The sequence below is a fragment of the Merops nubicus genome, unplaced genomic scaffold (genome assembly GCF_000691845.1).
Source record: "Merops nubicus isolate BGI_N331 unplaced genomic scaffold, ASM69184v1 scaffold332, whole genome shotgun sequence".
Taxonomy (NCBI): domain Eukaryota; kingdom Metazoa; phylum Chordata; class Aves; order Coraciiformes; family Meropidae; genus Merops; species Merops nubicus.
In genome coordinates, this window is record NW_008595374.1 from 75,581 (window position 1) to 103,426 (window position 27,846).

Here is a 27,846-nt window from a genome sequence, read left to right on the forward strand (position 1 = left end):
CTTCATGTGAGCAGTAACCAAACCTTTTATCTGGGGGGTGTGTTCCAAGGCATAGTGGAATGAGTGGCTGGGTGGAATGAAGGAAAAACCCCTCTGCAACAGCCTGTTCCTGTGGGACAGGGTGAGCACACGGGGAGGTTCTCCACACACCTCACCCAGCTCTTGAGATAAGTTGAGATGTTTATTTATTTTCCACTTGCAGTGGTTCTAATTAACGCAATTAGTGTGGTGAGATTTCCTCAGGCATTTCACAGAAAAATTATGTTTCTGCAGTCAGGACTTACCTCAGAAACTCTTTGCAGGAGCTGGAAACAAATCTGAGCAAGCCGTGGGAGTGATGGCAGAAGCACCACTTGGTTCACTTGCTTGGTTCTTGGTGCTGGGTTGGAAGTTCACCATCACCTTGTGCTCATCCCCTTGCTGGATCTCAGCTGGTGACAGTGCTGTCCTTCTCCTTGCCTCCCTGGTAGTTTTCTTGGAGGCAGATCCTAGTTTGTTCCCTGGGAATGGGCTGTACCTTCAACTGGCTTCTTTAGGTTCCCAACTGAGCATGGAACAACAAACTCACTGCTGGCAGAGGCTCTCCCTGAGCTCCTGTGGTACAGTTTCATTTTGCTGTTTGCCTTATCACATACTGATGATACTTAGAGGAAAAACAAACAAGTAAGTACCCACTGGGACTTGATAATGGGTCCAAGAAAACAAACACTCTTCACTTGAACTAGAAACAGAAACATACAGAAGGCAACATAATAAATGCCTGTGTATTTCTTCTGGTTTTCTTTTCTTTAGTATTATTTGAAGTCAACATCAGAGCCTCTAAAATTCATTATTCCCCTCCAGCACACAGTTTTCACTCTTCTGCTTGGAAAAAAATAAAAGTCCTTTTGCTGTTTCCTCCCAAAGAGCCATTTTCTGACCCCTCCTTTTACAGGCCTTTGTCTTTTTCCTTTCTCTTTCCCAGGTAGCCTTGTCTGAGAGTCAAAGTTCATTCATATATTTAGAGCCTGCTAGAATTTAAATGTAAAGTGAGCTTTGTTTTGCTTAGGGAGCCCTTCTCCAGGGTTGTTCCCTCTGAATAGCTGGTCAGCAAATGAGTCTTGATTGCATCTGACCTGGGAAATCAGCTGCTGCTCTGGTGCAGAACCACAGCCCCAGCTGGGGCGACATTTTCATAACCTTGAGCAAAATTCATGGCTTAGTGACATTCTCTGAATTGTCAGGGGTGCTTGCTGGAAATGCATCTTGCAGAAATGAAATTTAAAAGATTTATTGGGGTGTAGGTTCCGTGACCTGTGCTGCAGGATTAATGAGAAAACGTTCTGTGGTGTTGCTTTTGGGTAGGAGCTGGATGGAGTGGCAACACAAAGGCTTGCTCAGGCAAGAGAAAGCCATGTGGTGTGTCTCAAAGCCATGGATGTGGAAGTAGCAAATGAAGACACATCTCTTTATTCACTTTCACAAAATGAAGTGCAGTTCACAAAACTCCCTCCAAGGATTCCGGAATCCGTTTCTGTTTAAGTCTACAAATCTTCCACTTCATTATGAGGAGACAGACTGCATGCATCATAGCTTAAAGTTGCTGTGAAACAACTAAAATGTGCCTACAAGAGCAGAAAAAAGAAACATGAGGTGCACTGGGTTGTCTGCTTTGGGTTTTCATTTGTAAATCCTATTTGTTCTTTTTACTCTTTTACTTGTGCAAAACCCCAAGTGGCTTGGGAAGACTGGAATTTTTACACACCTCTGTAGTGAAATGGAGAAAATGAAATCTTTCAGTTTTACAGATGAGATGCAGGTTGAGTTTGTTCTTTTTCCTGTTCTATCTACACTGTGCAATCAGTGCAAGTTAGAGAGGACTGATGCAAAAAATTGTTCCTCCAGGTGACTTTTAAGGTGTAGAAAGTTTAGACTGGTATTTATCTAAAACATGAACAAGAAGAGTGATGAAAATTATGCTTTTAACTAGCAAAGCTTGATGCAGACAACCCCTCCATGCAGATTTCATTATCTTCTTGCCCATTTTACCTGTTCTAATTGAGTAACTGATTTAGGCACCACCAATAAAAACTGTGTCAGTATTCATTTTGGAGGAATCACAAAGAGGGGTTAACTAGTGGCATGCTAGTTACTCTGAGTGTATTCAAACATGTACCATTTGATGGATTAGCCTGGTCTTCTTGACAGGGGAAAACATATTTAGTATTTTAGGGGTTTATGTCTCCTCCAGAAATGTTGCTTGCATTAAAAATTACAGTAAACTGAAACTTTGTGGGACTGTAGATGTACAGGAGCACCAGGATTATCTTGTGCTACAGCCCAGAACTGCAAAGTGGCAAGCACTGTGCATGCTTTGTGATCTCTGGAGTGCTGGCTGTTTGTGGAGTTTTTGTTATTTTCATTTCAAAAGTAAAGAATTCCCATCTTTCAGTCTCTCTTGTTAGTTTCTAGAATTTTGATCTACCTGAACATCTTTTTTGAATCCTCAGATTTCACAGCATCCTCTTAAGTATTGTCACTCATGATCTTGCAGTTGTGAAATCTCTGGTTTTTATCAGTGATCTCAAATTCCAAGGATTAACAGACTTTAATTTGGGGAAAAAAAAAAAAATCATCTTTAAAGACTAGTTAGTGTTACAGCACTCACACCTAATGATAGATCAAAGAATCACAGAGTCATTATGGTTGGAAAAGACCTCTAAGATCATCAAGTCCAGCCATCAACCCAACACTACCAGGACCACTAAACCATGTCCTGAATTACCACATCTACACGTTTTTTCAGCACCTCCAGGGCTGGTGATCAGGGCTTGCTCTCTATTTTATTAGGCCTTTTAAGGTCTTTCTCAGCATATTTTTGCCTGGTGCATGTTGCTAAAAAGCAAATGTTCAAATTTCAAACCCATCAATCCTTTAAGTATATTGTGCAACCAAGTTGGCAAATTATATCATTAAGATGACAGGTCTGCTGCAGGTAAAATCAAAAACCTGATTCTGGTTGTGATGCTTTTCAAAACAGTGTAAAATGACCATTCTTACTTAGCTTTACCTTGGAGTTTGGTACTTGCCTGGCAAGGGCTGTGCACCAAATCAGCACTCCTTGGAGCATGATTCAGTGTTTCCTCTGCTCTTTTCTAATTCTTCCTCAGCCCAGACTCTTCTGGTGATTGACAGGTTCTATTAGTGCTTGTTCTGATATGGAGATTAAACCACAACTATTGGCAGCATGCTCCAGAGTCTCTAATTTCCTCAGTGTCTCCCTCATCTAGGGCAGTGGCATCTACTTGCCCCCTGGGAAACCAAAGCTGAAATAGGTGCTCAGAGCAAGGTGAGTTTTACATTCACCTGACTGCCTGCAGTATTGTGGGCAAAATAACACATTCTTATGGCTTGTTATTTATTTCTTGGTTTGAGGGAATATGTGGCAGACAATGGCACTGCCTGGAGATTGGTCTGAGTCTGGTTAAATGTGACCCTTAGCTGCATGTTCCTGCAGGACTTGTTAAAATGCACTTCATACAGATGATAGGCTCCCAAGCATCAGAGCTGGAAACTGCATTCCCAATACCTCATAAAGTGAGCAAAACAGTTTATCACTTGTAGTTCATGTTTCTGCAGCCCTTTCTTCCTAATTCCTAACATTTTGTTTGACTTTTCGACAAGTTTTGGTTGCTAGACTGATGCTAACAGAGAACCACCTATGGAAACACCAAAGTCATTTTTTTCTGGCTGCAAACAGCTCATTCAGAACCAATCCTGTACTTCCCTCATGCTTTTTATTCTGTGTTTATTGGCATCAGATTTTGGTTGCCATTTTACTGCCACGTAATTCATTGCTGTGAACTTCTGCGACTTCTTCCAGGCACGTTTGCTTTTAATTGGCTCTGAATATTTTCATATCATCAGCAAATTTTGCACCCTTGCTAATTGCTCCTTTTTCAGATTTTTATGTGTATGGGTGGAACAGCACAGGTCACAACACAGATATTTGTGACATGCTGGAGCTTAATCCTTTCTTGTAAAAACAAGCACTTAGTGCTGCCAGATAAGAAGTCCATATGTCTACTCATGTGATGAAAAGCCCTTGCTCAGTGCAGAACTCTGGATGCCTGCTGGTATCTTCTCTCCCTCTTGAGAGTCAGAAAAAGCCAGGCTTCTGGGACACCAGAAATATAAAACCATGGCAGAAGTTCATCCAACAGCTCTTCTCTCTATCAGTGATGCATCAATTCACCCACTATCACTTGCAGTCTGCCTTTGCTCTCCCCTTCACAGGAGACACGTGCCTGCATCCTTTGTTCACACAGGTTTGATCACACTGATTCCTCTCTCATACTGCCTTCCAAACCTTGCAGCTCTTGCCCGTGCACGGGCTGGGTGAGAACCTTGCAGAAACACCTCCCACCACGAGTAGCTTTGCCATACTCCTTCTGTGGATCTCTCAGTAGACTGCAGATCAGCCTGTAACTGAAGTGACTGGATGCTGTGCAGCTATTTCCCACCATTCCACGGCCACCAGAAGCAAGTGACATGGAAGCTTGGAGTCTGAAGCCCCTTCCCTCCTCCTCAGGCTCAGCACAGCAGAGGGGTGTGAACACCATTGGGCAATCTTTGAATTAATGAGTTTTTTTCCTGAGTGAATAATGCATAGGCCCAGCTTTTACTGCCACCAACCACCCGTGTTGTTCTGTGAGGAAAAATGCATTTCCTTTATATTTGAACAACGTAAAGTACATTCATTTTGTGGGTAGTGCAAAATTGATGAGCTTCTTAATTATTCATTTCAATGCTTTTTTAAGTTTGTAGGTATATTTAAATGACATGATAGATGACCACCCTGTCCCTTACCAAGCCTTGAAATAAAATATGATAGATTTGGAACTCTTCAGGCCTGAGCCTTCTCTTTCCCCAGCCATTTTAGGTATGAGCTCTGGAGTCTGCAGGTGTGGTTGCCCAGAGCATTTGGGCACTTAGTTCTTGCTGAAGTCTTCTGTGAAGATTATTCCTGATAGGAGACCTGTGAAACGTTTTGGGGTCTGTGCTTCAGCACCTGCAGCACTTGGGGGGTTGAAGGATCAGTTCTGGGTTGATGATTTTTGATGATGAGAATTTTTTTGAAAAGAACATTTATCTTGTAATTGACGTTGAGCAATAGAAATCCAGATTTAAGAAAAAAACACTAATAATGATGATTTATCAGATCTGGGTTGTTACATCCAAATGATAAACAACAATAGCCATGTACTGCTGCTGACTTTCTTTCAGGTCTCCTACATGAACACCTCCCTAGGTCCTAGACCTTTGTTTTATACAATCTATATGCCTTACAAGTTATATTTGTTGATGGCATTCTAAGCAGGACACTTGAAGAAAATTAGTCCTGACTACCATTCTGAGTAATCAAAAAGTGAGATGGAGGGATGTGTGGCTGGTTTTAACAGGGCTTCAGGTTTTCCCTGACAGCAATTCTCAAATAGGTCTTTCAGACCTAAATGTTTCAATTTAAAAGACTGGATATTTTGACATCAAATTCCCATGGCTGAGTTATTGGCTCAACTGGACTTCAGAGTTACACTGTAATGTGCTCGTAACTGGGAAGATTGGTCTTAGTACTGCTGTATCCAGTGTTGTCCTTGTTCTTTGTCCTCCAAATGTTTGTTTGCTCAGTTCTTTCTAAGGGAGATGGGAGTGCTGGTGTTAGGAGACAGCATGACTTTCCTGATTGTTGATTTTTCCCCTGTCTTATTTTACCTCTGGAGTTTTTCCCAGGCTTTAAGGAGGTAGCTGGTATTTCAAGATCTAAGTCACGGATTTATTGAAGGGTAAATATCAGTGAATGCCTGCAACAAGGTAACTAAAACCCCAAACTGTATAAAGATCAGCATCAATCACATTGTTTTTATAGACTAGAATAGAATCACAGAATCAGTTTGGTTGGAAAAGACCTTTAAGATCATGGAGTCCAACCATTAACCCAGCACTGGCAGGTCCCTACTGACCCATGTCCCTCAGCACCACATCTCCACCACTGTCCTGGGCAGCCTGGGCCAGGTCTTGGCAACCCTTTCAGTGAGGAGATTTTTCCTCAGGTCGAGGCTAAACCTTCCCTGGCACAACTTGATGCCATTTCTTAATCTTCTCACTTGTTCCTAGGGGGAAGAGACCAGCCTCCACTGGCCTCCAGCCTCCTGCCAAAGTATGGAGAGCCAGAAGGTCTCCCCTGAGCCTCCTTTGCTCCAGGCTCAGCACCCCCAGCTCCCTCAGCTGCTCCTCCCCACACTTGGGCTCTAGATCCTACATCAAATCTAGATCTAATCTAGATCAAAGCTCTCAGTCTTACTCAAATACTAAGCAACGCTGTTGTTTAAGTTGAAATCCACCTGTAAATTTATCTATAGAACATCAACCTGACCAGAGACTCTTGAACTTTCCATGGCACCTCTTGAACTTCATTCTCATTTAGTTCCTGCAGAAGGAAATACAGCTTGTTCTCCAAGCTGGGATCTGGTTACAGCCTTGAGTTCTGATGTGATACTCAAACTGGTGAGCAAACTGGGGGTCCAGAGTTGTGCTCCTTGTAAATATTGAGGAAGAAAAATGTCACTCAAAGTGGACAGTTACTTTATTTTTTACTCATTGTATTAAAATGGTGGATTAAATCTGCTTCAATAAACTATTTTGATACTAATCAGTCAGGTACCAATACAGACCCCCCATTTTTTACAGTGGGTAACTTCTGTTTCTGTGATGATTCTGAACACACCACTCTTGCTGCTGACATGTTAACATCTCTGCCTCTTCCTCCATGTGGAAGATGAGGTGCCCAGAAGGTTAATTGGATAATGCCAGTGAGGCATTTAGAAGATGCCAGAGCATTATGAAACTGAGAGTTACTCCACTTGTCCTTGAAAAAATCTGAGAGGAACTTGACAAATAATTGTTCACTCTTCTGAATTTCTCATAATTATATAGCAAATTCTGGAATGGGTTAAGTAGTCTTCATGTACCTGTCAGATGGATATTTTATACTATTTTCTCCATTAGTCAAAACTTCTATTTTGTGTTATGAGAAAGCAGCTTCTTAATGACTGACTGTCTCACCAGGTTATCCTGTATGATAAATCAAACCAGCAAGGTTCATTAGCCTTCATAATGCTTTGGAATACATAAATTATGGAAGTTATTAGTATGTTTTGCATACAGTGATTGCATAGTTATATTAAAATAAACTTCCAGTGCAGTCAAAGTTAAGAAGTCAATTAGTCAAGTTTAAGAGGTGCTGCAGTTAAATTATTCTGTGTTTGCTTTCATTAATGAAAATCATCATCTTAGCTGTGTTCAGAAAAAGATAGAAAGCTGCAGTTTCAACCTTTCAGTGCTGGCCCATCCCTGGAGACATTCAAGGTCAGGCTGGATGGGGCTTTGAGCAACCTGCTGCAGCTGGGGATGTCCCTGCTCCCTGCAGGGGGTTGGACTAGAAGACCTTTAGAGGTCTCTTCCAACTCAAAGCATTCTATGAGCCTGTGGCCTGCATTTTATTATAAATCAGACAGATCTGTTTGCTGAGTGAAGCAGGTTCTCTGGTCCTGTGAAGCTCATGTGTTGTCTTTCTGGATTCAAAGTTATAGAGCCAACTCTTTACAGAATGGTGCTGCTGTATCTGTGAAACTGAAGCACCTTTTTGAATTCCTTTTGAGTTACTCAGCCCTTCATTGTGTTAAAAATAAAATTTGCATCTGAGTGCTTGACCCAATTCAAATGCAAACAGGGTAATCTGCATTAGGTGTAATCTAGAGCAAAGTGCTCCTCAAGTTACATGATCTTTGCCATAAAACTGCTCTTCTTGGTGACAACTTAGCTTCCACCTCCCATCCTTTTAGGGGACACAAGATTAGCTCAAATCATGTAAAGAAATTTCAAGAGGTTTTATCATTTTCTGATAACCATCTTAAATTATTTTTTCTACACATCTTCTAAGGCTGTTGTAACATTTCTGAAGAAATATTAATGCATCCTATATAGTGTGGCATGTTTAGTTGCTGCCCTTGTAAGGAGAAGTCACTGTTTCCTGAAGCAAAGTCCCCACAGTTGCTGAGTGGATTGGAATTGCTTTCACCCAGTTTAATTTACATCATCCCAGACTTCTGTCTTTCAGAGGAAGAACTTGTTTCCAAATAGATTCTTTATTTTAAACAGTAGCCTTCCCACTTCTTTCTTAATTACTTAATGTTTGTGCATCATCCTGAAGTGTGAAATGCTGTGACAGCTTGATGGGTTTATGAATTCTTTCAACACTCTTCTATTCAATATGTTCCTGTTTTATTGCAGGTACAAATTGCAGCAAAGATGATAGGTTTGAAAGTGGGGGTGCAGTTCCAAACTCCTCTGCCATGGGATGAGATTATGTACTACCTGCCAGTCAACTTCATTAAATTGTGTTGTTATAGCAACTGGTTAACCTCTTCCATACTTAAAATAGCTTGTGCCAAGTAATTAGTACTGCTTAATTGTATCTTGTTGCAAAAGAAGCGAGTAATTAAAGAGGTTCTTGCAATGGCTGCGGGGCCAGAAAGGGTCAGAAACTTCTTGTAATTGGGATATATTTTGTGAATATAAATTAATAGGGCTAATACCCAGGATCCAAAAAAGTATATGGCATATTTGATTTCCTGTGACTTGCTCAAAAAAGTTAATGGATAAAAATTAGCTCTTGACCCCACTCCTTTTTTTTTACTTTGTCTCTTCTTCTCAGCTTAAGCAGCCTATAACCTTTATGGTGTATTTAGACCTTTCCTAATTGTTATCTACATAGACAGAGGGCCCCCAAAAGTCCATTTTGCCCTTTTCAGTGTGTTTCTCTGTATTTTGGCTGTCAGTTGTGTGTTGCTGCAAGTTCTTTTGGTTTTCCTCCTAGTTTGGACTTGCATGGAAACTTTCTGAGTGTTTGATCCAAGCCAGCAGTCATCATCATCTACAGATGCAGAGCTTTGGGGGGGCACAGATTACTCACAGCATAATATTTGGGTTTTCAAGTCAACAAGTGCCAAAACCAATCAGAAAAACTAATTCAACTAGTTAAGGAATCAGACCTTATGGAGAAGGCAAGAACCTGCTTTTTTTTTCATGTTCTAAAGAGGTAAATTCTGTTTCTCTTCAGCACTTCTGCATTTGATTCACCAGCCATTTTTTGATGCTGAGGACAGAATCCACCATCCAGTAGTAACAGTTCCTTGCTTAAAGAGAAAACTGTGCCATCCTGAGGGGGGACTGAAGAAAAAGAGCTCCTGAAGTGGAGCAGTAGCTATGTCAGAGTGCTCCAGGCCGAGCTCTACTCTCCATGTCACTCGTGTTCTTGCACTGTAGAGCTGTGCAGGTTTACAGCTGACAGTCCCATCTGTTCCTCTTCATCTTCTGCCTTTGCTATCCTCCTCTTTTTCTGTTGTCATTCCTTAACAAGGTCATTGATCCATCTCTGTGCACAGGAGCTTGTGCTAATGAGGGATGTGGGGCACAGGGAGTTATTCCCAGGTGCCACCTCTGCCATCTGGTTCTGAAATGGCTCTTTGCAATGAAGAGGAAAGCTTTACTCCTCCCCTCAGGCCTGCCTTCAGGTAGAAAAGTTGACTTATTTATGGCAATGAACCTATTCAGTATCTTGCCAGACTTAATTCAGTGGAATCTGGTTTTTTAATTAAAACAATCAAATACATGAGCCTTTGAAAACAGCAATGTTCCCTGATGAAATCAGAAGAAAAAAGGGAAAATTACAACCTTTTTTCTCCAACAGTTGATCCTAAATTGTGCTTTCTTTTTTAAAAAAAAGACATTTTTTCTTCATTCCATATTGTAACAGTCTCTCTTCCTCTGTGCTTATAATAATTGATCCCTTGGAGGACTTCTTGCTCTTTAATTTTGCTTTGGGCTTTCTGGATTTGCCTCCTGTTACATGCATATCATAGCATTTGCTAGTGTTTAACTTGTTTATACTTACAATTAGTAAGTGTTTAAAGAATATTCTTCTTTTATTAATTACCCAGCTGTACTGGTGAACCCTCTGTGTGTTGTTTGACTTGTGCAGGGAGGGCAAAGTGGAAGCATTTTGAAAGTGTTATTCCAATTTATTCTATTTGCATACAGAACCACTTCAGATACATAAAAGCCCAACTGATTTACCTTCAGTGGTGTATTAGGATCAATAGTGAACATTTACTGTCTCAATTTGCTAAAATAATTGCAGAAAGCCAACTTTTGTCATTCTAACACAGCAAAAGGATTTATTTTCTCACTTCCTCAGATGTAAAAAAATTGTTAGAATGTACAAGGTTCCCAGAGATGCTCTGAGTATAATTCTCCTTTACACTGTTTCTCTAAATCAACAATTTCTTCAGCAAACCAAGGATTTGTGTACCTGGTAGTTGCAGTTAATGCAAAAAGTAGTGCTTTTTAGAATGTAAAAATTATATCCATACCTGTTAGAGGTAAATTAGTACTGCATTTTAAAATGTCTGGTAATTTAAAGGGAAAAAAAGTGGTGACCATCGTCCTGGCCTTTGGTCTGCACTCCAGGTATTGCCATTTGATGTAAGCAACAGTTCTTTTGGAAGTCATTCTGAATAAATAGATGCATATTGGATTTTGCTTTCAAGTTTAGTCTTAACCTTAACAAATTTTAGCAGGCAGCACAAGAATGTTTATTCAGCAGAAACTAAACAGATGAAAATATACAAATATTTGTCAGAGTTACAGCAAAGTTACAGAAGATGTTCTGCTGTTTTTTTCATGCTGAAAAGGGGCTTTCCTTTAAAACTGAAGACTGCCACATGAATATGTATTTGTTTAACTTAATATCAAGAGATTTAAAGTCTGTGTTCTCAAGTGTTTATTTAACTGGCCTGAAGAAGATAGTTTTTTAAAAGGGCATAAATCTCCACTCTCATTGGATAAAATACACTTCACAGCCCATCTTCGAGTCGTGCCAGAAATGGAGGAATTATATAGCATCCAGATAATTCTAAGGCATGTTAAAAATGTACTAAGCCCCTGAGATCTGTGTTATTTATGAGATTAATAATCATGTGCCTGAATTTGTCATCGTTCTATCTGTTCAAAAAAACAAAGGCTGAGAGTCTTATATTGGTTCTATGGATGTAAATCCAGAATAAATCTACATAAGTGTGACTAAAACGTGGTCAATTGAGAGGAGAAAAATCCCTCTGCCAAGTATGAAAAAGTAACTCAAAAGTCAGCAGAAATGTTCTTCATTCTTCACTTAACTTGGTCCCAAAAGATAGAAAAGAGCATGTGGTTAATCATTGGAGATTTGTTGAGTTTACTGAACTGCTGCAGGTTTTTCTGTAGTTGCTTTCTTTAGTTACAGTCCTCCCTGTTAGGGACTGAATTTATGATTTCCTTCCTATGAAGGTAAAACTATCTGCTGGGCTTCACTTGATCATTTAAATCCCTTACTGCACATCTATAACTACTTCATGCCAAAAAACCCAACCCCTCAACCGTGTTTCTTTTATCTTATAGAAAGTGTTTGGTGTTCAGGCCTTCAGAGGTTGAACTTTAAACACACTGGGTGACATTCAAAGACATAGAGTGGTTTCAAAATATTTTTTGGCTTTGTGAGATCTAGGTCAAAATACCAAAATGTGCCAACTAATTAAAATTTGGTAAGAAAGAACCCTGAAAATTTTCAAAAACTATGTGATAACCTGGAATTTCTATTCTAGTCATATTTTATAGCCCTGCTAGAAATACCTGCATTGTGCTGTACAACTGAACACCTGAACTGCCACTGTCCTACGTGGTGTAAAAAACCTGTATCGAAGGATTTGGGGATTATAGAGCAAGTAAATCAGCTTGGTTATCAACAGAGACAGCAAGTGTGTCTGTGTAAATAAAGGTGGTTTTATCAAGTGGGCCAGAGAACTGCCACGGTGCAATGTTTTTAAATAATGAGGAAAAGGGGGTTTTAATTCTTTTTAGGGTGATGGTCATTAGTAGGTCCTGTAGGCTTTATGTGAGATTCAGTATCTCTGTGGTTTGTGGTGGTGATGGTGGATGGTATGAATTTGGAGGAGAATCAGTTTGTTTTCAGTGTGCTGCATTTTAGAGCTGCAAAATGTAGTCTGACAATCTGCTTTAAATGAGGATTTTCATCCTGTCCCTGATGTATAATGAGACAGTTGTGATGGTTAATGAAAACATTTTTAATTATGAAATGGGAAGTGTGAGATAGTGGAGGATCTACTCATATCCATTTTTCAATTATTAAGTGATTTATATTCGACTGTTTACACATCTGCTATTTTTCTTCTTTTCTACTTAATTTCAATATAAAACTGAGAGGAGGAGAAAGATACTTGCTTGGAATTGAGCATATCAGGGGAGTCCTCTGGCAGAGTTCATAAATGAGGTGAGTCAGGAAAGATGCTGACCTTGAGGAGACCTGGTGCATAGTTTGGAGGCTCTTGTTGCTCTGTTTGCCCAGTGGCACGCCTGCCTGGTATTCATTTTGTGAGGGATACCAGAGACAATATCACAGCTTTGGTTTTTACAGTGTGTGTGAAGGCAATCAAGACCAAACGAAGGCATATTTTCATCAAAGACTTCAAACTGACCAATAGACAGAGCTCATTTTAAAAAATATCTTAAAAAATTAGTCTTTTTGCCTGTGGAAAGTCAAGATTCTAGCTCACAGCCAAACTAAACAGACTGGAGATCTGAGCTCGTCTGTAATGGCATGCTTGATTTCATTCCATTCTCTAGTGCTTTTTTGTTTCTGTGAGCTCGCCTGAATGCTGCTTTTTGTTGTAGCACAATAAACTATTCTACCATTAACTTGTCTTCTGCCTGACAGGAGGGTGCCCTTTGGCCAGAGCAGACAGAGGAGTCCAGGTGACACAGCCAGCTTTGAAAGGCAGAAACTCACTCTATCGAGACAGCAAAAGCTGCCAGATCCAAATCTTGCTATAAATAGTGACCTGTTGTCTGTTAGATTGGATAAATTGGAAAGAAAAATCTATGTTTTACTGAACAAATATCATCAAAAAGCTTGCCTGATAATTTCAGTATAAAGTTGAGACTTGGCAAAGGTGGAGAACAGCAAAGATTTCTGATGGAAAATATGCAAAAGTGATGCACAGGAACAAAAGGCACCTTAGGAAACAGTTGTAATCATATTATGCAAAATAATTTGCACTGGGGAAAAAAAAAATCACATTTTGTAGCCACAGGTGTCTTGAAAAATTGAAGAACAGAATAACAAGATAAAAATACCTGTATTGTTATGAAATAAAATGGAGCTGCTGAGCAGCAGTGTGGTACTGAAGGTAAACAAAGAGATGTGCAAACCACCTCCCTTAGTCTAGTCATGTCCCCGTTGCCTGAGAAGTATTTGTTGGCTTAGGAATAACCATCTTATTTTCTTTGAGGAGATTTTCATCTGTTCCTCTTGTTTCTGTCAGTTTGAATCCTTAAACATATAAATGTTTGCATCTTTTTTCTGCCTGGTGTGTGATTTCTTCTATTCTTTGATCAATATCTATCTGGGACTTTTTTCCTGTGTTGTAAGGAGTCACCATTTTGGTTCTGCTGGGAAAAGTTAGCCTGCTCTGGAGCACTTCCAGCTGTACTCCCAGTTCTCCAGGGTAATTTCCCAGCCTACCACTGTGTGCACTCTCAGATGAGATTTTCTTCAGAAAGCCTCTGTGAAGTTAATTCAGAATAGGGGGCACTATGAACCATGAAGTGCTGTAATGTTTGTGCTTTCTTCTGTAGCCATGGGAAGGCACTAACAGGCTTTAATGCTCGTCGTTTCTCAGAGATGAGAGCAAGAAGATGCTTCTGAAAAGCTTGACATTGTTCCTGTGTCTCCAGAGTTTTATCAAACACAAATACTTGGCTGCCTCTGCAGCTGTGTCCACCAAGGTGGTGGCGTTTCCAAGTGATTTTGACAAGGTGCACTTCTAAAGAGCCCAGGTAACAGTAGAAAGGTGCTGAGGTTCTGCTTGTTTCCTTGGGTTGGTGCATCATGGCTTGAGCTCCTGGCAGAGGTCAGTAGGTTTGTGTGAGGTTGGTGGGGAAGCACCAAGAACCATCATCTGTCAAGCCAGTGATGAAGTAGTGTGGAGAAATCGGTGAGAAATGACTTTATAAAACTTTGGCATCTTTTGGCAGACTTTCCAACAAAACTTTCCATCTGTTGGAAACCTGTTAGTATTAAAATAGTAAAAATACTCTTTATTGCTTCTTAGAACTGACAGAGCAAAGGTGCAGACAACAACAGAGAGAAGATTAATGGAGAGCAATGACGCTTGCTTATGGATTTTTCATTTCTAGGCTGCTACTTGGATGCTGTAACAGCTTTACCCAAGACACCCACAGTAATGAAAGCAAACAGATTGGTATCTCTCTGCAAACTGTGTTCAGTTTTAAGTTGTTCTACTTGAAATAATCTAAAGATTTTAACAGAACCAGTTTTGAATAACGTACCCTGCAGACAGAATAAATAATGCTTCTAGAGTGTGCTCTGCACTCCAATGCATAAATCTGCAGAGTGAAAACTGGTTTAATGTGAGTTAGTGTGTTCTTTGGATTCTCTAGAGGATTCCTCCTAGTCGTCTTCTTGGCTGTCTACTTGCTTTTGAAAGACCTTGTGGGATTTGTGTTAATAAAATTTGGGTTCTTTAATGTGCAAGACAGGGGTGTAATGGGGTGGAACCTCACCACCTTTTAAAGTTGGAAGTTTACACTAATATATTGTCAATATGGTGTTCCTGGGTATTGAATGGTGAGAGGAGATGAATAAAAAAGGTGCTTAAGTGATTCTGATGGGATCAGTGTGGTAAAAGCTGACTTCATTGTTCAGTCTGTTGCTGACCTCTGTAACTGCACACCATATAAAACTGTATATATACATACTCATAGATCTAATACTGTGCTATTAGTGACTGCAGCCTGACTTCTCATAAATTTGTTCATGCTCACAAAACTATTTTAAAGGCTAATATCTAAAGACTGTTAAATTGTGAGGCATCTCTACCTTTTGCAAGCTGCAGTTTTAGGTCTCGACTGAGTGAGAACTCAAAATCTCTGTTTAATCTCTTTCCTTTTTCAAGTTTTCTTCCTTCCTTTTGTGTTTCCATTTATTACCATTGAAGGCATCCTTTATCAAAACTGTTAGTTTCATGGTTGAATTATTTAGTAGCTTGTAGTATATTCAGCAGTTTTGCAGCTGCTCTTTAGAAATGATCTCCTAAAAAGAAAAGAAGGCCAAAAAAAGTCTCAGTTTTAAAACCTTTTCAATTTAACATTTAAAACTGTCTCCGGATTACGTTGTTTCTTGACATATTCTCCCACCAAAAAGGAAGTAGTTTAGGAAAAATCTAAACAGCTAAAGTGTGAAAGTGTCATGGTAGCTGAAGTGAAACTAAATAAAAGAGGGTTTGACTTACAGGTTTTATCTATCTCTCTATATCTATATATAGACAAATATCCCCTGAATAATCTTGTTTCAAAGATGGATATTTGCCCTTTCCTGTGGTGCCCTGATGCACACAGCACAGAGGGAACACTGAGCACTGTTTGGAAGATGTGTACCAGGGTAGGGGATGTCCTTAGGAGCACTGCCATGAGAACTGTTTTGGAGGTATTTCTGCATAGTTGCTTTGCATTAGAAATCTAAGCTCTTGAGCTTGAAAATATGGCCTTTTATGTGATTTCTCTTCCATTTATTAAGAGACATGGCTCCCTGGAAAGGGAGAGGATGGGCCCTACCTAGTTGAATTTAAAACATCCATTGCCATGCAGTGGTACCATTGATGGTCAGTTATGGAGATGCAATTCCTGGTAGCTTCAGGGTTTGATCACTAAGTCAAGTCTAGTGTAACTGAAGTAGACTGAAAAGGTGTGCTATAGATTTGTCAAGCTGGATAGTATTTTTATCCTTTGCCTGAATCTCTCAAGTTTGCTGTAGCAGAAGGTAAGCTCAGCTTGCTGCAGCAGGAGCAGATGACCCTTCGCTCTGGTTAGAGACCTGTCACTTCTAGTCAGAGTTTTGTTCATGTGAGAACTGAGGAGAAAATGGGAAGTGTTAGAGAAGAGCATCAAGATGGGATGTGTGCTCACTAGTGGTTTCCTTGTCACTAAAGCCTTTTTGTTGAAGAGCAGCTCAGGAGAACTAAAGCAAAGCACCTGAGGATTAAAGAAGTTAACCTTCATAAATAGTTCCTACTCTAAAATTTACATATGAAGCTATACATTTTCCTAGAATATCTATTTTTATTGCAATAGATATACTAATTTGACTTAAATACAAAATGAAAATCTCTAAAACTGCTGGCAGTAGGCAACAATTTACCAATATGTGAATAAGCAAGCCACAGCAAAAGAGAGAAAGATATTCCCTGCAATGCTGAGTGTTGTCATTCTGTTTAGGATAATACCAAAGGAGAGAAGAAATCTTCTTCAAACTGAGAAATACAAACTTTTAATATGTTTGGGTTTTTTTAAATATATAATAAGGTAGAATTTCAGCACTGATGGAGTCAGGGTAGTGGCTGATGGAAATCAGTTCCAACAACTTTTACAAAGGAGACTGAAGTTTCTTACTTAAAAGTGAGAAGATTTGAAGACAAATTTCTCCATGCAGATCCTGTCATGAGCAGAAATATTATTGCAAGAAAGAGTCATGTTATGGAAAAGATAAGTTTTGTTACATTTTGACAAAAGAGAAGAATAATTTTAGTGCTACCTTGTGATCACTGTGTATGCCAGTGGTAGCTTTATATAACGGTAGAGCAGTGATAAATTTAATTTCATATTCATGATACAATCCCCAAGGAAAAGAAGAAGCTGGTGGTGTTTGTCCTGTGGCCAGATAAAGCTGCCAGCAGAGTTCAGTTCAGCCTTCCTGCTGGCCAAAGATGCAGGTTGAAGAGCTGCAGAAGGGGCAGAGATGTGATGGAGACTTCTCTTGTTCCTGCATCACCCACGTGGCCCCTGTCGCTGCCAGCAGCTTTCCACAGTGCAGGCACAAGGAGACACTCTCTGAAAGAAGAAGCTGGTGGTGTTTGTCCTGTGGCCAGATAAACCCCCTAATGTTTAGTCAGGGGAGCTGTCAGCAGAGTTCAGTTCAGCCTTCCTGCTGGCCAAAGATGCAGGTTGAAGAGCTGCAGAAGGGGCAGAGATGTGATGGAGACTTCTCTTGTTCCTGCATCACCCACGTGGCCCCTGTCGCTGCCAGCAGCTTTCCACAGTGCAGGCACAAGGAGACACTCTCTGCACTGAGGTGGTGCTGTGAGCTACCCAAGAACACGACTTCACAGCATGCTGCCCCTGGCACAGCAATTCCCTCTGCAGTGCTTGGGGTGCACACAAAAGTCTGTCCTCACTCTGTGCCAAGCAGGCATGAGCTTGGTCAGTCCATGTTCAAAATCCCCATGCAAGAGGGTGATACCAAGAAGCCAGTGGTGGAGAAAATTCAAGTGCAGAGTTACTTCTTGAAAACAAGCTCTTTTTTAATTTCATTTTTAGAAGATTAACTAAGTCCCTTTTATAGAAGAACTTTTCTGATCACATAATAGTGGGTTATAATTAAGAATGGCATTGATTAGCCTTGGAGGACAGAATTAGCTACAGCCCAGGAGTGACTTCAGTGCCTGTGCTTCGACATATAGGAATCAGACTGTAGAAATGTTGAAGCACTGCCCTCATCTGCCAGTTGAACATTAGTTAATTAATTGCCTTAGAAAAAAATAATCCTAAAAATGAGACCATGGTAAGTTGTAAAGTGGCTGAGGAAATGAACTGTCGGCACAAAGGTATTTTCAAATCAGTGTTCAACATCTAAACATGTAAAACTGCCTGCTCAGAAATACCCACAGTGTAATTTCCTAACTGCCTTTTAGAAAAGTTAATTCCATATCTGTGTTTTTAATTTCTAGGTACATTGAAACCTTGAAGGAGCACAAACCAAAACTTGTCTGGGATGAACAAATCGCCGAACACTACTTTGAATACAAGAAGTGAGTTACAGTTATTAACTTACCATCCTGCAAATATTTTTGGGCATGGCCCAGTGCACAATGAATTACCAGTTAGCTGTTGGATGTAACTGCATTCAGCAAATGGAACTTCTGCTGTGTGTGATCTGGATGTCAACACTGAGCTGCGGCGTAGGAGAGTGCTTCAGGCAAGAGAAGTCAATCAGAGAAGGATTAATGAAATAACATAAACTAAAACAATCTTTAGAAGAGAAGTCTGATGAGTCACATCTTTAGAAGTGATCCATCAAAGTTATCTGGGGAGTGTCAGTTCATCAGAGGCTCTGAGATGAGTGCTCTGAGCTGCTGGGTGATTGATTACCAATAGCTTAGCCAAAAATAGTTCTGAGAAAAAGCTGTAGTACCAGAGCCTGGATTTACAAGTCCTAGTGATCAAATTGGCCAAGCAACAGACTTGCACTAAATGGAGCAAACTGCAGAGAAATGTAATGAGGATAATCTCAAGTGACTGTCAGATAAAGTTTTTAAAAGGACTAAGGGTGTAAAGGGAAAGGGTAAGAACTTTCTTTGTCCATTCTTTGTCATCAGGAGATGACAAGAGGATTCCTGATGCTAGGAAAAATCCATTTAAAACAGATTTTTAAAAAAACCCAGCAGCACATTATTTAGCCTCAGTGATAATTTGCTATTTTTATATGCAAGTATACAAAAATATGGTAAAATTATACAAACAAAACCTCTCTAGTTCTACAAAACTGTGACTTGTATGTTACTCAGTGCATTGGTAATGTGAAGACACATCAGTGAAAACAAGTCAAACACTTTTTAAGGTGCTTTATGAAAAAAAAAAAAAATCAGAACTACTTTTTTATTTCCAAAATGCCTTCTCGGTTTAAATATTTTAAAATGAAAAACAAACAAAAAACCAAGCACAAAACTAAAAATATCCGACTTTCGTATTTTTAGTTCAATTTCCAGGTTTCTCTCTGCCTGTCATTTTCTCCTGACTTCTCAGCAACATGTTTTTCTTACCAGGAAAAGAAAAAATTTACCTGTTGGTCAGCAGCATTTGGATTTATTTTCTGTGTTCCTATGGAAGGAGTGGGATCTGTGTTCCTTCATCTTTCATTCTTTGGTATCCTGCTGCAAAATTATTTGTGCCAAGCAACTACAAGGGTTTTTTTGTGTTAACTAAAGAGGAGTAAATCATCACCTTTGTTGTACTGATCTGTAATGGACAGTCCAGTTGGAGGCACAGTGCCTGCTGGATGAAGACTTGCTCCCGAAGGAGCAGGACTGAGGGCTCTGTCTGAAGGATGTGCTTTGGGATTCCCCTGAAACACGTTCCCCCAACATCTCTTTGCAGCCTGAATGTGTGGGAAGGGGATAGTTCATCCCTAGCACTGCACCATTTGCCTGTCTGTGGAGATTCTTGTTCCAGGGCTTCCTGGGGGCAGTTTTGCTGCAGAAAACGCCTGAAGTGTGCTGGGCAGGGAGCAGCACAGCTCAGCCTCCCTGGGGGGCTCAGCTCCAGGGGAGGGTTCTGTTCCAGGCAGCTCCTTTTTGGGTCCCACTCTGGTCTGTGAAGGTTGGGATATGTCAGATGGGGATGGCAGCCAGGCCTGAAACCTGCAAAGCATCTCGCCTGGAGATGTGGCCTGTGGGCACTTGCTGAGAGGTCAGACCCTGAGTCCTGAGCAAAGCCCAGCTAATGATGCTGCTGTAGCAGGCAGAGGCTGTTACAGGGAGTTACAGCAATCTGTTGCCTCTAGTGCTTCTTCCAGTGCACTTTACAGGTGCATTTATGCAAGCTGGGAGATTTAAGGAGCAATTTCTACTTGTTCTGTCCGTGCACTCGGCACCTCCTCTGAGCCTAACTGGTAAAGTGGTGCTGTGAGACCACTTGTAACTCATCCTTGGCTTTATGAGGGGTTTAAAATGCTGCCTTGCTACCTGTGCCCAGAGGAGCTTGTCCTGTCCGTGTATTTTATAATGATAACATTTAATTCAACCTGAAAGATTGTAATTTGGGGAATTGAGGAAGATCTTCCACGGCTTCCATCTGACAAACAAATGACTTCATCTTTTGCAGATGCACATTGAGTGGGAGCAACTGTCTTTTGCTATCTGGCAGGTTTCTAATCCAGGTGCAACAAGAGACCTCAGTGTGTTTGCTCAGATCCAGTATCACACGATCTCTGCTGTCAGGTCTCTCCTTGGCTCTTGCTTTTTTGCTGTCAGCCTTTTCACCTCTTTTAAGAGCTGTCCTCCTTAAATGCCACTAGTATGGAGGAAATATCTTGTCTGACACTGCCTGTCTTGTATTTCATTGTAACCAGTTCTTGGACAAAATGTTATGCCTGAAGAAGTTTGAGACTTCTCAAATTTTAGACATTGATTCTTCCCAAATTTTGAGTTAGTTATTACAAAACTGTGTTCTGTTCCTTAGGTGTTTTGAAAGGCCTTATCCCAAAGCCTTTTAAGGAATCCTTTAGATAACCAGGGATTTCAGACTTAAATTTTAGACATTGATTCTTCCCAAATTTTGAGTTAGTTATTACAAAACTGTGTTCTGTTCCTTAGGTGTTTTGAAAGGCCTTATCCCAAAGCCTTTTAAGGAATCCTTTAGATAACCAGGGACTTTTGTTGTTGCAGTTGTGGCATGAGGCAGTTGCTGTGCAGACTCCTCTGGCAGGTCGTTGACTCTGTACAGGCATGTTTTGAACTCTCTAACTTTCCAGCTGCTGGTGTTGTCAGGGCCCATTGAAACAGGGTGATCTTTTCAGGAGGACATTTCTGACAAATGCTGGTACCTGCAGCACAGTGACACAGTTGTTTACAGAATCCCAGCAGGGTGGGGGCTGGAAGGGACCTCTGGAGATCACCTCATCCAACCCCCCTGCTCCAGCAGAGTGCCCAGGATGGTGTCCAGGTGGGCTTGGAATCTCTCCAGAGCAGGAGACTCCACAGCCTCTCTGGGCAGCCTGAGCCAGGGCTCTGGTGCCCTCACAGGAAAGAATTTTTTCCTCTTGTTCAGGTGGAACCTCCTGGGTTCCAGTTTGTGCCCATTGCCCCTTGTCCTGTCACTTGCACCACTGAAATGAGTCTGGTCCTACCCTCTTGACCCCTGCCCTTTAGATATTGATGAGCACTGAGGAGATGCCCTCTGAGTCTTCTCCAGGCTGAACAGCCCCAGGGCTCTCAGCCTTTCCTTCTCACAGAGATGCTCTAGTTGACTTACATACTTGACTCAACGAGTTGACTCAACATACTTGACTTTCAGATCTGCTATGTACCTTCTCTTAACAGCTTTTCCTTCCCCTCCACTTTGGATTTGTGTGCTGTGGTATGTTTGTACCTACAGCAGAAAAGGAGCAGGAGCAGAAGTTCATATCTGCAGTAGAAAAAGAAGAGAAATAGGCAAGATTTTGATCCAGCCTTGACCTCAGCAGATAAAGCAGCTAGAGTGCAAGTGTTCTTCAGCACTGTTTTTGTTTCCTTTTAGCAAGAAGGAATGAAACTTGTTTTGAATCTTAACCTCAGCTAAAAACCTGGTGGGAATCTATCAGAGCTGTTATGACTATTTGCTTTTCCTGTTTTGCAGAAATAAAGGAGGGAAGCATGCTGTCTTCTACCCAACACTGAAGGTAGGTGCTGCTTTTTCACAGCAGAGGGCTGTAAGAGGAAGGAAATGTTTACTTGAGTTCTTGCATTATTGAGACACTTCAGCACACGTTGAACTGGGTTTAGGCTTTTCTGAGAGAAGTTTACCCTCCTGCAGCTTTTATGATTCCAAGCTTCAGCTGCCTGCACAAGAACATTGTATTTCCTCTCTCGTGCATGGTGGGGTTTGGGGATCTCTGAAGATTAGCCATGCCTAGAGAGAGGACACACCAGGGCAAACCAGTGCTCTGAGAGGATCTGTTTGGGTGCACAGTTCATGTGCTCAGAGATGCTGATTGTTAGTGAAGAGGCAGAAGAAATTTTCCTTCTGATTGTGTTGGCTGGAAGCTTGGGGAGCTCTTGCCTTCCTCTGTAAGGGGGTCCTGGTTCTCCCCAGCAGCCCACATCTCCCTCTTTCCTTCAGCTCTGTTTCTGTGGGACATATTTTAGTGTTTTAAAAAATTAAGTGTTTGGCATTAGTAATGTACTTGGGCAGGACACAGAATTTCTGTCTACACAGTAGTCTGCAGTGGACCAGAATAAAGGATAAAAAGGTTACTCACAGCCTCAGTTCTTAGGAAGCTATCTTCAGATTTTTCTCAAATTAAGCTAAAGGGTGTTAAGCCTCTGCTGGCTGTTAATATGGGAAGGGAATTGTTTCTGTAGTGAAAGTATATCATATTTACAGAGAACAGAGACATTTTGTATGGTTAAACTAGTGCAAAATGATCCAAGGCTCTGTTTTTCTGAACAGGATTGTTATCTTAAGCTCCATTAGGACAAGGATATCTCCCTTCATTAATCTCACACTGGTGGAAGCCCTAGCACATATAGCATATTAATGACCACATCTAATGATATTTTTGCTCGTAGTGTCTGTCTTAAGAGCATTAGAAAGTCTCATTGCAAACCTGTCAGAGAAAGAGAGATCGTGCTGTGAGTTGTTAGGCTAAGTCCTCTTGGCCTTCTGGGAGGATCTCACCCTCCTGCTGTCAGTCCTGCCCAGGTTAAGAACACTCCTGCACATTCCCCTCATTGCTGCTCCTCTAACAGATACTCAACTGTGGTGGCTGGGGAATTAATTGAAATAGGTTTTCTTTCCAGTTTCAACAAGCTTCTAATGAAATATTTTGATGTTTCTATGCTGGGACGAATCAAAGAGTTGTTCACATAATGGTGATGAAGATGGTTGGGGAACAATTTTAATACCCCATGACAAGTATGTTTCTTCCCATTTTTAATGTAATAATCACTTGCAGGTTGCTCAAAATTGGTTTGTTCATGATTAATTAAAAGCAGGCATGAACGACAGGCCCAGTGGATCTGTTAATGATGCCTTGATACTTTGTTCTGTTTTCCATGGAAATGAGTTTTAAACACATCCCTGGTGTGAGCAGTTTAAATATTGCAGCACTGCACTGCAGAGTGAGAAAACCTGAAAGTGAAAGGTTGAGAAAAAGTTCTTTTTATTATCTGAACTGGAAGAAGTGCAGAACATGAACTGTGGCTTCTCGTGCAAACCAGTGGCTAAACTAACCCTAAATCAATGGCTGCAGCTCAAATAGGGATGCTTTACAATATTAATCTCCCAGAATCTCTTTGAAATAGCATTGTGATAATGAAAAGTGTGGCTCTGTCCTGGGAGAAGACAAGGGTAGGTACGAGATCTTGATGGCATTTGACAAGTTGTTCTAATTGTCATCAGTGATAAAGTTTTATTTTACCCCTGAGACATTTCTGGGAAGAGTTAGAAACTCTGTACGTTATGAAATGATAGCCTAAATTAGAATAGTCCTTTGCACAGTTCATAAATCTTATTTATTTCCATGGCATTTTGTCTGTTTAGCTGGTTATCTTTTATTAGGTCATTGAATTAACTGGTGCAATTAACTGTCTCCTGCTAAAAGCTGAATGATTGCTTGCTAACCAGAGAGCATTTGAAATACAGACTGGGTTCTTCAGTGTCTGGTACAAGGATGGATGTTTTTAAGAAGTCTGCTGGCATGAAGGGGTGGCAGGGTGGGGTGGCTGATGGCTCTGACTGGAAGGTAATCCCTTTATGTGTCTTTGTCTTAGTCCATCCAGTTACGTGTAGAGCTCGCCAAGGAACTGGGCACTGGAATATCCATCTGGGAACTGGGACAAGGCCTGGACTATTTTTATGACCTGCTTTAAAACAAGAGATGCTCTGGAAAGGACTATTTGCTTCACTGAGACTCCAGCTTCAGTTAATTTGGATATCCTGGAAAGGTGATTTTTAAAACATTTTTTTGTAATTTATAGCATATCTGTATTAAATTTGCATTTTTCCCAATAAAGAACCTTTTCTGATTTGCCATACAGACATGATTGTTGGTATCTGATAAAATTCAGAAGGGAAAAAAAACCCATAGAAATTTCCTCCAAAGCTCCTGAGTTCAGAGTCATTGAAAATGGACCAACATAGCTGGAATGGCATCAGAATTGAGAATATTTCCTGAAATGTTTACTACAAGAAGTAAAGTGGCCAAGTTGGTGCCATCTGATCAGAGTTTAAGAGGGAGACCTCTGAAACGATTGCTGGTAATAACCAAAGGAGATGAACAAATAAATCCATCACATTATGTCCAGCAAATTTAATATCTGCTGGACCTTCTGCATCTTGCTGTCTTCTGATAAGGTTAAGTCGTTGTAAAACGTCAGGGGGGGGACCAGTTAGATACTGCTCCCTCAAGCTGGTGGAAAATCAAGCACTGCCAAGCTAAGCTCTTAGCCCTGCTTGTTTTTTTTTTCATGTTAGTAAGTTCCTTAAGTAGTTCCAAGACACCATAATTTCAATTTATGATTCATTTCTAAATGGGTTTTGTTCCAAGGGATGCTCTGTGATTTCTCTCTTCTGCTCAGCCTGCTCCGTGCCTCAGTTTGCAGGATTTAGCACTAGCACATGATGTGTTCATGGGTAATTTGTGGGGATTGTGATGTCCACCAGCATCCTGGCCTGGAGCAAAACCAGTGTGTCCAGCAGGAGTAGGGAAGTGATCGTGCCCATGGACTGGGCACTGGGGAGGCCACAGCTCGAGCACTGGGGTCAGTTTTGGGCACCCAAGGATCAGAAAGACCTTGAGGGGCTGGAGTGGGGCCAGAGAAGGGCAACGGAGCTGGGGAGGGCTCTGGGGAACATGGCTGGTGAGGAGCAGCTGAGGGACCTGGGGGGGTTCAGTCTGGAGAAGAGGAGGCTGAGGGGAGAACTTCAGGATCTCTACAGCTCCCTGAGAGGAGGTTGGAGTGAGGTGGGGGTTGGTCTCTTCTCCCAAGGAAGCAGTGATAGGACAAGAGGACAATGGGCTGAAGTTGCACCAAGGGAGGTTCTGTGTGCATGTAAGGAAGAATTTCTCTCCTGGCAGAGCAAGAGGACAATGGGCTGAAGTTGCACCAAGGGAGGTTCTGTGTGCATGTAAGGAAGAATTTCTCTCCTGGCAGAGTGCTGAGGTCTTGGCCCAGGCTGCCCAGGGAGGTGGGGGAGTCCCCAGCCCCAGTGGGGTACAAGAAGGTGTAGATGTGGCACTGGGGCCGTGGTTTGGTGGCCATGGCAGAGCAGCTCTGAGGATGCTGTGGCTGCAGGAGGTGCTGGGGGTGAGATCAGCTGTCAGGAAGGAGCTCTGGGGAAAAGCTGCACACTCCAAGGGGTCTGCAGCCAAACCCCTTTATTGCAAAGTATTACAGCCTTTTATAGCAGACAAGAGACAGCCCCTGAGCCCCACAGGTTAAGGAGCCTGTTCACATGCCTGAGCTGAGCTCCTGATGGGTAAAAGTCACTGTCCATGCTCTGTCCATGTGCTCTGTCAGCCCTTCTATAACTCACAGAATTGTTGTACTTATCCTTGTCAAGTTTATCATTCTTGTCCAGGCGAGCAGCCAACAGAATTCACTAACTCTAAATATTTTGGTATTAAAGTTACTTTATGGATTTTCTCAGGCCTGGGAGAACCTTAGTCCTGTGCTGATTGTCCATGCTCAGCAAGACATCTCACCCTGCTCTGCAAGCCACGACTCCACAGTCAGCACCTCTGGGTGTGGAGCTGTCACATGGGTGCTTTCCTCAGGGTTCTTATGATCCCAAGAGCTGTGACAACCCCTCAATTTGAAAAGAAAGCCAAAAACAATTTGTGTCCCTGCTTTCTGGATTGCACTGTTTGTGTTTGTAGCAGTAGACAGGCTTGAAGGCAGCTCTTCCTGAGGAGCCAAGAGGGGCTGGGAGGTTGCTGAGGATGTCACTGGGCACCAGCAGAGGCTTGGGCAATAGTTCTGTACTCCCACGGGTGTCCTTCTTGCCACTTGCAGTTGTCACACAGATAACTGCACTCCTCTGTTTGCATCCACCCTCCCCAGTAATTAATCTCAGTGGGGAATTCATCTGCCCCTGCTGTTTTCAGCAGAATAAATCCCACTGTAATCCACCATTGATTAAAGAACTATTGATCTTCACCTCTCTGATTCAGTTCTGGCATCTCTCGACTTCTCACATTGCAGGTATCCAGCAGGGTTTACTAATCAGGCTGCTTTCTTCCATCCCATTAGTAGTACAGTAATTTGCTATGTGAATCCTCTTCAATTAACTTGAACTTTCTAGTTTGGTCAGAAGCAATTTAAAGTCACTCTGGCAATGGAATCCAGAATAGCACAAGAATTAAATTCTATTATGCTGGGTTTTTTCTACTCTCAGTAGCACTTTTTTAATCCTTTTTTTTTTGTATTCCTTGATGACTCTATGAAGTTGAAGCCTCCTGTTTATCTGTGAGCACAGCTGTGCTACAAAGAAGTCTCTTTTCCATCTGTGGAGATAGAATGACTATCTCTGTGTGTCTAAAAGATCAAACTAACTTTTGCTGTATCAAAAATAAACACTGGCTGAGAAGCACATTGTGATTTTAAGCCATAGCCTTTTGCCTCTAAAGGCAAAACATGTTTGTTGTCTTAGAAATAATATTCTAAAAGAAACCAAGTTGAGATAGTTCTTTATTGTGAAGCTTTGTTGTTAAACAGAGGAGGAAGCACCAGAAGGCAGGTGAGCTCCAGAGTGACTGAAGATTGGATTGTGATGGACTTCAAGAATAACAAAACCTGTGTGCTAGAATCTAGTTCTGCTGCAAGAAGAAATTCTGTGTATTAGGGCAAGATAAGATCTCAGGTGCTATGAATCTAAAGGTCACTTCTAGCTCCTTGATGCCAAGCTGAGCTTTGTTCCAGCCAGCCTTTGCTCTTGTGTTTCCCCAAGTTTTACTTCTTTGGGTTAGATGAAGGCACTTTTCTGCACAATTCTTCTCTGCATTCACTGAGAAAAAGAAATAGCAGCTGATTCTGGTGCAGCTGGCCTGAAGGGAGCAGTTTCATCATCAATTATCATCACACACATGATTTTAATAGTTAGCAAAGGTGGGGGTTTATATCTGTATTGAGATAGGAAGGAGGAGTTATCTGTCTGCTTGCAGGATCACACAGACCCTGCTCTGAGGGTAACAACACCACATCTCATCTCAGGACACACGTCCCTTTGCTCCAAGTGTGTCTGTCTTGAGAGCCAGAGCTGCTATGGAGTCTTAGTAATCAGAAGCAGTTTTAGCAGGGAATTGTGGAGAGTAAAGTGTGTAGCTTGTGTCATTGTGAGCTGCTGCTTCTTCAAGGAAAATTGCCTCAGTGCCTGGTTTTAGAGTTCCTTTTTGTTGCCATATGTAGGTGTCACTCCAGAATTAACTGTAGCTTCCAGGTAGGAAAGCTGGGAGTGAAAGAGAAGGGAGGATCCGAGGAGGATGACTGGAACACAGCTTCCTTCACCACTTCTTAGTTATAAAGGATTTGAGGAAGTTGTGACAATCTGGTGTTGTTTATGGGCTTGGGTGAAAATAGAAACCAGCTTTTCCATTTCTCCTAGGAGCTCCTGGAGGTAGTTAATTTTAAGGGTGGGGGTTGGTGCCTGCTCCTCTGTGGAGGCTGCAAAGCTGATGGACGTTCACAGGGACTGTAATTACAGTCTCCCCTAAATTTGGGGCATGTCTTTTGAAGTTCACTGTTTTGATTAACACCCAGTGCAGGTGCTTGACTTGAGTTAAACCAATGGCAGCACTAAGCAGATGGATTCTGCCTCTGAAGCTTGAAGAGGTTGCATGTAGCTGTTTCCTGACAATCCCATTCCCTT

At 41.5% G+C, this 27,846-nt stretch overlaps 1 protein-coding gene across 2 annotated transcripts in view; it reads left to right on the top strand.

Annotated features, from left to right (window-relative positions):
- The window catches only part of CHID1 (chitinase domain containing 1), a 96,871-nt gene extending 72,859 nt beyond the window's left edge, over positions 1-24,012 (top strand). Inside the window, exons 10-12 of one of the 2 annotated variants that reach the window (XM_008935998.1) lie at positions 17,952-18,032; positions 21,616-21,658; positions 23,751-24,012. In XM_008935998.1, coding sequence (XP_008934246.1) covers positions 17,952-18,032; positions 21,616-21,658; positions 23,751-23,849 — 223 coding nt within the window. In that variant the 3' untranslated portion in view covers positions 23,850-24,012. The remainder of the gene's footprint in view (positions 1-17,951; positions 18,033-21,615; positions 21,659-23,750) is intronic. The other variant, XM_008935999.1, reaches the window with a different exon arrangement.
- Positions 24,013-27,846: the final 3,834 nt, after the last annotated feature.